Source organism: Otolemur garnettii, unplaced genomic scaffold (assembly GCF_000181295.1).
Source record: "Otolemur garnettii isolate 467f Iridium unplaced genomic scaffold, OtoGar3 scaffold00152, whole genome shotgun sequence".
In the NCBI taxonomy this organism is placed as follows: domain Eukaryota; kingdom Metazoa; phylum Chordata; class Mammalia; order Primates; family Galagidae; genus Otolemur; species Otolemur garnettii.
Window position 1 is genome coordinate 3,658,588 of NW_003852547.1, and position 8,802 is coordinate 3,667,389.

The 8,802-nt window shown below is 49.9% G+C and overlaps 1 protein-coding gene across 1 annotated transcript in view; it reads right to left on the reverse strand.

Moving 5' to 3' along the window:
• Positions 1-1,249: 1,249 nt before the first annotated feature.
• Positions 1,250-8,802, reverse strand: part of AP2S1 (adaptor related protein complex 2 sigma 1 subunit) — a 15,477-nt gene continuing 7,924 nt past the window's right edge. Inside the window, exons 3-5 of the mRNA XM_003799543.2 lie at positions 3,301-3,414; positions 1,914-1,973; positions 1,250-1,625 (exon numbers count right to left, since the gene is read on the reverse strand). Coding sequence (XP_003799591.1) covers positions 1,524-1,625; positions 1,914-1,973; positions 3,301-3,414 — 276 coding nt within the window. The 3' untranslated portion in view covers positions 1,250-1,523. The remainder of the gene's footprint in view (positions 1,626-1,913; positions 1,974-3,300; positions 3,415-8,802) is intronic.

Below are 8,802 nucleotides of genomic sequence, written 5' to 3' on the forward strand. Positions count from 1 at the left end.
ATTAGTACCAATCCATTTTCCAGATGAAGAAACAGAGGCAAGACAGTTTAAATGACTCACTCAGAGGTTACCCAGCTGCTGCGTGACCAAGCCAGACACACCCACTTCCTGCAGGTGGGAGAAGCAAGGCTGTGTGATGTTAGTAAGAGTGTGCCCAGAGTTGGTCTCAGCTTGCCAAGGGTGCCAGGCATACATACAGCCAGCAGCCTCACACTCTGTTTTCCTGGGCCTGGGGGATGGGCACTTAATTCCAGAGGGCCCTGGAAACATGTGAGGGTTGTTTCTGTTGTTACGATAGCCAGATGGCCACTTCTGATATTTGGTGGGGGGGAAGTCAAAATCCAGCCATGCCTGGGACAATCTCACAATGAGAAATTGTCCCAGCCCAAATGCTAACAGCAGCGTTGTTGCTGAGAAGAACAAAACGCTCAGCAGAGAGCCTACACTTATAAAGAATGCCGCACCTAGTAGTTAAACATTAGGATTCTGGAGCTATCTGTGTGGGCCCAAACCTGGCCCAAAGTGAACTTGGCTTGGTCACTGACTAGCTACGTGACTTTGGGAAAATCTTTTAACCTCTCTGGGTTTGACAATCTAATCTGAAAACTGGAGATAATAATACCCTTTCCTCATAATCTTGTGAGCAATCAGCAAGGCAATACCACACACATGCTAATTGCTTAGAACAATGCCAGGGAGATACCCATTATGATTAAGCATTAGCTTTTTTTTTTTTTTTTTTTTTTTTTTTGAGACAGAGCCTCAAGCTGTCCCCCTGGGCAGAGTGCCGTGGCATTACAGCTCACAGCAACCTCCAACTCCTGGGCTCAAGCGAGTCTCCTGCCTCCGCCTCCCAAGTAGCTGGGACCACAGGCGCCCGCCACAACGCCCGGCTATTTTTTGGTTGCAGCCGTCATTGTTGTTTGGTGGGTCCAGGCTGGGGATACGAACCCGCCACCTTAGGTGTACGTGGCTGGCGCCTTAGCCGGTTGAGCTATAGGCGCCGAGCCAAGCATTAGCTTTGAAGGTTATTATTTTAGTAGCAAATGTTTGGTATCTCAACCTATCTCCCCCTCCAGTCTTGGGGGCCCTTTGTGGGAAGGAGCAGGTCTGAAGGGAGTATGGGTCCCTTGCCTTGCTCAGCATGAGGGGTGTTTGTTGACTGACTGATGGATGGGAGAACAGGGCATCGGCATCCTGAGTGTCTAAGTTTCCCAGGGAAGACAAGCAAGTGCTCCAAGACAACAAGGCCAGGCAGGAACACATGTTTATTGGGACTCCACACACATACACATTCACAGCATCACACGACAACGGTACAGTTACTAGGGACACACACGGTGGCCTCCACCCACAGCTGGGGCCCAGAGGCAGTGGGGTGCAGTCTTCTCCTTTGTGGCCCAGACCCAGCTGGGTCCCTTCCTCCTGGGTAACTGAGGGAGGGGGCTGCTGGGGTGGGCCACAGGCCTGGAAAGGGGAAGCGAGCAGGTGAGTCCGGGAGGGGCCAGGGCCAGAGGGGCCCCTCACTCGAGGGACTGCAGCATCAGCAGCTGTTTCAGCACCTTCGTCTGGCTGGTCTCTCGGATCTCACCAGCTAGGAACATCTCATCCACCACCGTGTAAACCTGTGTGAAGGGAGGCCAGGAGACCTTGGTGTGAGAGAAGGATACCCAGGGCGCTGGCTCAGACGCTGATGCTCTAAGAGCCAGGACACAGACCTCAGCAGAGATACTGGGGGGCCACAGGCCACCCTCCTTCCCCATCCATTGGTCCCATTATCCTTGTTTTCTTTTTTTTTGGAGTTTTTGGCGGGGCTGGGTTTTGAACCTGCCACCTCTGGCATATGGGACTGACGCCCTACTCCTTTGAGCCACAGGCGCCACTCTTCATCCTTGTTTTCACTAGGAGCCTACCTTGTAGAAGTTGAACACCAGGTCCAATTCACAGACGTTGTGGAAATATTCATTTAAGACCTAGGAGAGGAAGACAGAGATGGTAAGAGATGAGCATAGAGGGACACAAACAGAGCCAAGAACAAGCCAGGTCATCAGAAAGAGACCAAGAGAAGAGAAGAGGAAGAAGGAGAACTTTCCAAACCCTGTCCCCTAACCCCCTCTTGAATTTGAGTTTTTCTCTCAAGGGAGCACATAGTTGTTAATCTACTATTGAGCATGCGTGATCTTATTTTTCCATTCCTGTGATACTTTACTTGGGAGTGTTCTCCAGATGTATCCAGATTGTTAGAAAAGGAAGAATGCATGGGTATGTGGCACACTTCTGGGGCGAAGGAAACAACTACAGTTGGACTTTATCTTACAAATGCAAACCAAACTAATGTAACCCGATTGTGTGTGCCCTTCTATTAACCTGAAATTAAAAAAAAATAAAGAGAGGCTTAGTGCCCATAGTACAGTGGTTATAGCAGCGGCCACATGCACCGAGGCTGGAGGATTCGAATCCAGCCCAGGCCAGGTAAACAACAATGACAACTGCAACAAAAAAAAATAGCCAGGCATTGTGGCAGGCACCTATAGTCCCAGCTACTTGGGAGGCTGAGGCAAGAGAACTGCTTAAGCCCAAGATTTGGAGGTTGCTGTGAGCTATGACACCACAGCACTCTACCAAGGGTGACATAGTGAGACTCTGTCTCAAAAAATAAATAAATAAGGGGGCGGTGCCTGTGGCTTAGTGGGTAAGATGCCAGCCCCATATACCAAGGGTGGTGGGTTCAAACCCCGCCCTGGCCAAACTACAACAAAAAAATAGCTAGGCGTTGTAGTGGGTGCCTGTAGTCCCAGCTACTCAGGAGGCTGAGGCAAAAGAATCACCTAAGCCCAAGGAGTTGGAGGTTGCTGTGAGCTGTGATGCCATAGCACTCTACTGAGGGTTAATAAGTGAAATTCTGTCTCCACAAAAAAAAAAATAAAAATAAATAGAGACACAGAGAGAAAAAGAGGAGCCAAGATCATCATAAAGAGATGACAAAAAAGAGAGAAACAGGAAAATAGGTGTAGGAAAACACGAACAGCTCCAGGAAGGGGGAGTGGGAGAGACAGATGTAGATGCAGAGAGACATGAACAGAGGTCATCAAGTAGTGAGGCACAAAGAGAAAGACACAAGCAGAGACATGGATGGGCAGAGATAGGAAGAGAAAGGCAGTGACAAAAAGGAATCAGTGAGGCAGGTAGAGAAAGAGTCCCAGCTGCCAAAGAAGGGAGGGCCCAGGAGGAGATCAAGGAGGACTCCTAATACCTGAGGGCCACACTGGGCTTGCCTCCTGCCCACCCACCCCTGCGTACCTCCACGAAGTTGTGGATGGCCTCCAGATAGGCCAGGTTGTTGTCATTGACGTCAACGCAGATGCAGAAGTAGAGGCCAGCATAGCGTCGGTAAATGATCTTAAAGTTCCGGAACTGTGGGGCAGAGAGGCTGTCAGCAACAGAGCAGGCCCAGCCCTGTTCACAGTCTAGTGAGTCACAGGGGCTCACAGTCTAGTGGAGGGAGACACACCCCACGAAGCGGGGCAGGGATCTCCAGAGTGGGCAGAACTAGGTTATGGGAGCCCAGAAATGGTGCCTAACCCCCTCCAAGCCTGGGAGTTGAGGGAGGCTTCCTGGAGGAGGAGGGCTATGCGCTGAGACCTGTAGGAGGGGCAGGAGCTTCCATTTCAGACAGAGGAAATTGCCTATGCAAAACCCAGGGCAGAGGAGTGTGGCAGGTTCAACAGCATCTGTCCTACCTCGCCCTCCCTCCTGTGACTTCTTGTCATCTCTGGAGACAGTCAAATTCCTAGCTGGGATTAATTTATTCAATCATTCTACAAACATTTCCTGAGTACCTACTGTGTGCCAGGGCTGTGCTAAGCAGCCCAGGGGAGCACCACTTCAACCAAAATGACCCCAGGCCCTGCCCTCACTGAACCAAAATATAAATGTTAGAAGGTAATGCACACACATAACCCAAGAATGTTTACACCTGGACTAAGGTCACAGACTCTTAATTTTATGAATGTGTCTAAATAGATTAAGAGACCGATATCAATATGCATACTGGGTTGCAAACTACCATGTCTGGCCAAAATCTGGGGGGAAAAAATAAAGGCCAGGTGTGGCTCATGCCTAGAATCCTAGCACTCTGGGAAGCTGAGGCATGTAGATTGTTTCAGCTCATGAGTTCAAGTCTAGCCTGAGGGTTCAGCACCCGTAGCACAGTTGTTACGGTGGCGCCAGGCACATATACCAGGGCTGGCGGTTTCGAATCTGGTCTGGGTCAGCTAAACAATGATGACAGGGCAGTGCCTGTGGCTCAAAGGAGTAGGGCACTGGGGTCACATATGCTGGAGGTGGCAGGTTCAAACCCAGCCCCAGTCAAAAACTGCAAAAATAAATAAATAAATATATAAAATAAACAACAACAATAGCTGAGACTAGCCTGAGAAAGAACGAGACCTCCATCTCTAAAAAAATAGCCAGGCATCATAGCAGGCACATGTACTCTCAGCTACTCAGGAGGCTGAAGCAAGACTGAAGCAAGAGGATCGCTTGAGCCCAAGAGTTTGAGGTTGCTGTGAGCTATAATGCCACACACTGAACCCCAGGGCAACTAAGACACTGTTTCCAAAAAAATACCCCACCCACCCCCACCAGGTCTAAGGGGTAGGTGGGTGTATGTGTGTGTATGTGTACCGTGCGCGCGTGCGTGTGTGTGTGTGTGTGTGTGTGTGGCACCCCCTGGTGGAAACTGCAAATGCCAACAAGCCCTTGGATTTTTACTTACTGACAATACTCATCTTTTTCATCTCATCCTTTTAGTCTTTCTTTTTAGCAACAAGGTCCCGCTATGAAGCCCAGGTTGGAGTGCAGTGTTGTCATCATTTCTCACTGTAACCTCAAACTCCTGGGCTCAAGTGATCCTCCCACCTCTACCTGCTTATCTTTGTAGCCTCCTCTTCCTCTATTTTTGATTTCTAGGCTTCTACACACTGGAAGACACACTGTGGGCAGGGGCAGGTGCCTCCTCTGAGCTCCCCCAGCCACTGCCCCACCTCTGCCTACTAGAGGTCGTCACTGTCTGGAGATGGGTCTGTTTCCCCATTGGACTATAAGCCTGTGAGGAAGGCCAGGGCTGTCACACTGTGTCCCTAGCACCATGCTGCATAGGGATGGCATTGAATAGGTGCTGTGGAAGACAGACTAACACTCCCCAAAGATCTCCACATCCTAATCCTTGGACCCTTTGAATATGTCATGTTACATGGCAAAAAAGGATTTTGCAGATGTAAAGTTAAGAAGCTTGAGAGGAGGATGGGACCAATGTTCTGCCTGCCTCAGAAGGGAAAGAGGCAGGCAGAACAGTAGGTCAGAGAGATATTGGGAGATGTCACATTGCTGGCTTTGAGGAAGGGGCCCTGAGCTGAGGAAACCAGGCAGCCTCTGAAACTGGAAAAGATAAGGCCACAGATTCTCCTCTGGAGCCTTCAGCCTTTAGTCTTATTGACTCAGTTCTTGACCTCTGACTTCAAGAACTGAAGATAACAAGTTTGTGTTTGTATTTTATTTTGTTTGGTTTGGTTTTGCTTTTCTCAGAGATGGAATCTTGCTATGTTGCCCAGAGTGCAGTGGCTTTTCACAGATATGATCATAACTTATTGCAGCCTCAAATCCCTGGCCTCGAGCAATTCTCTTGCCTCAGCCTCCCAAGTAACCATGACTACAGGTGTGCACGACCATGCCTGGCCTAATCTATGTTGTTTTAAGCCACTAAAGTTTGGTAACTTGTGACCACAACCACAGAAAATGAATACAGGTGCTAAGGAATGTTATTAATGAATGAGAGGAAAAAAGGGAGGATGGATAGCCTGGGTCTGGCTGGCCAGTCATCCTTTTGTTTTTACTTTACAAGTCCTCTCTTCCAAGAATCCTGCCCTGATCTCAACCTCATACAAGAAATATTTACTATTTCTTCCCCACAATACCCTTGAGTTTGCTGGGGGTGGAACCAACTCTCTCTTGTTCCTCACCTAGACCCCATCTCTAGGAAGCCCTCCCTGACCCCCAGGCTAGGCCAGGTGCCTTCTCCCCACCAGGTTCCTCCATCTCAGCACTGCCCATTCTGGTTGTCTTTGTCTAGGGACAGGTCTGTGTCCTTTACTGACTGTGAGCTCCAGAAAGGCAGTGCAAGGCAATTTCAGGCACCACTGTGAACTCAGCACTAGGCTGGCCATAGAAGAGGCGCATAGAAGAGGTGCCTGTGGCTCAAGTGGCTAAGGTGCCAGCCACGTACACCCAAGGTAGCAGGTTCAAATCCAGCCCGGGCCCACCAAACAACAATGATGGCTGCAACCAAAAAATGGCTGCAACCAAAAAATAGCCGGGCGTTGTGTTGGGCGCCTGTGGTCCCAGCTACTTGAGAGGCTGAGGCAGGAGACTTGCTTGAGCCTAGGAGTTGGAGGTTGCTGTGAGCTATGATGCCACGGCACTCTACCCAGGGCGACAGCTTGAGTCTCCTGTCTCAAAAAAAAAAGAGGTGCACAAACAATGTTTGTCAAATAAATGCACAAATGAGTAAGTGAATGAATGGATCCAGAGGAATTCAAGACCTGGCTGACATTTCTGTCTAATCAGGCCTAACCCTCTTGTTAGGGCCCTCCAACATGTACCATTTCCAGCACAGGATACAGGACCTGGTACTGCAGTGGCAGCAAGATGCCCATAGAACTGGCACACCCAACAGCCCCGTTCCTCCAACAGTCCGCTGCTCCCACCACTTTTTTTTTTTTTTAGAGACAAGAGTCTCACTTTATTGCCCTTGGTAGAGTGACGTGGCATCACAGCTCACAGCAACCTCCAACTCCTGGGCTTACACGATTCTCTTGCCTCAGCCTCCAGCCTCCTGAGTAGCTGGGACTACATGCACCCACCAGAACGCCCAGCTTTTTTTTTCTTCTTTTTTTGTTGCAGTTTGACCAGGCCGATTCAAACCTACCACCCTTAGTACATGGGGCCGGTGCCCTACCTACTGAGCCATAGGCGGTGGGCGCCTTGCTTTTTTTTGAGGTACAGTCTCACTTCATCACCCTGGGTAGAAAGAATGCTGTGGCATCAGAGCTCACAGCAACCTCAAACTCTTGGGCTCAAGAGATCCTCTTGGCTTGGCGCCTGTGGCGCAAGCGGCTAAGGCACCAGCCACATACACCTGAGCTGGTTAGAATCCAGTTCATGCCCACCGAACAACAATGATGGCTGCAAACAAAAAATAGCCAGACTCTGTGGCGGGCGCCTGTAGTCCCAGCTACTTGGGAGGTGGAGGCAGGAGAATCACTTGAGCCCAGGAGTTGGAGATTGCTATGAGCTATGATGTCAGAGCACTCTATCAAGGGCGACAGTTTGAGGCTCTGTCTCAAAAAAAAAAAAGAGAGAGAGATCCTCTTGTTGGGTGGCGCCTGTGGCTCAGTGAGTAGGGCACCGGCCCCGTATATGGAGGGTGATGGGTTCAAACCCAGCCCTGGCCGAACTGCAACAAAAAAATAGTTGGGCATTATAACAGGCACCTGTAGTCCCAGCTACTTGGGAGGCTGAGGCAAGAGAATCACCTAAGCCCAAGAGCTGGAGGTTGCTGTGAGCTGTGACACCACAGCACTCTACCAAGGGTAACTAAGTGAGACTCTATCTCTAAAAAAAAAGAGATCCTCTTGCCTTAACCTCCCAAGTACCAAGTAGCTGGGACTACAGGCGCCTATCACAATACCCACCTAGTTTTTCTATTTTTAGTAGAGATGAGGTCTTGCTCTTGCTCAGGCTGGTTTCTAAACTCCTGATCTCAAGCAATCCTCCTGCCTTGGCCTCCCAGAGCACTGGGATTACTGGCCTGAGCCCAGCCAGTACTCACTACTCTTGATAAGGCCACCTATTGGCCAGCCCTGTCCTCCTACTGGAAACATTCTCTTGGCTGCTAAGACACCAAAATATCTACTTCCTGGTCTTTCTGCCTGGAGACATGGACTCTCTTCTCTTCTTTGTTCTACTCTGTCTGTCCTCACTCCCTGGAGAGCCCCTTAGCTTTGACTGCCCTCTATGTGCAGAAACGTCCATGTTTCCTTATCCTGCTCAGCCCTGTCCTTGAACTTTAGCTTGTGACCCACTCCTGGACATCTCCACTGGGATGGGAATGACCCCTTGGACCTGACCTTCCCAACACTGCCTTCCTGATCTCAACCTGTTCTTCCTAAAGTCTGCTCATTGCAGAAAATCACAGCTCTACCCTGCTGAAGGCTCTATGTCCAAAATGCTCCTCACCATCTCTCCAGCTTCTGTGCTGGTCCAGTGACCACCATTCCTCACTTGGAACACTGTGGTCACATCCTAAGTGGTCACCCTGCTTCTCCTCTTGCCCCCTACAGAGTCCCTACAGCTATTTAGGCCTATCGCCCTCCTCTGCCCAAGACTCTTCTGTGGCTTCCCTCTTTCTCAGAGTAAGAGCCCAAGTTATCCCTGTGGCCTGCAAGGCCCTGCACCATGGGACAGTGTTATCTTTTCCTACTCAGCTCCTCCAACCTTCCTCCCTGGCTAATTCCACCTTAGACTCACTGGCCTTCTAGCAATTCCTGGAATGCCCTAGGTGTATTCCTGCCTCAGGGCCTTTTCCCTGGCTGTTCTCCAGACTTAGAGAATGTTCCTCTCTCAGACAACCTCTCTGTCACCCCCCCCACACACACACACACACAGGTCTGGCTCAAATGTCACCTTTTCAGTGTTATCTTCCTTTTTTTTTTTTTGAGACGGAGCCTCAAGCTATCCCCCTGG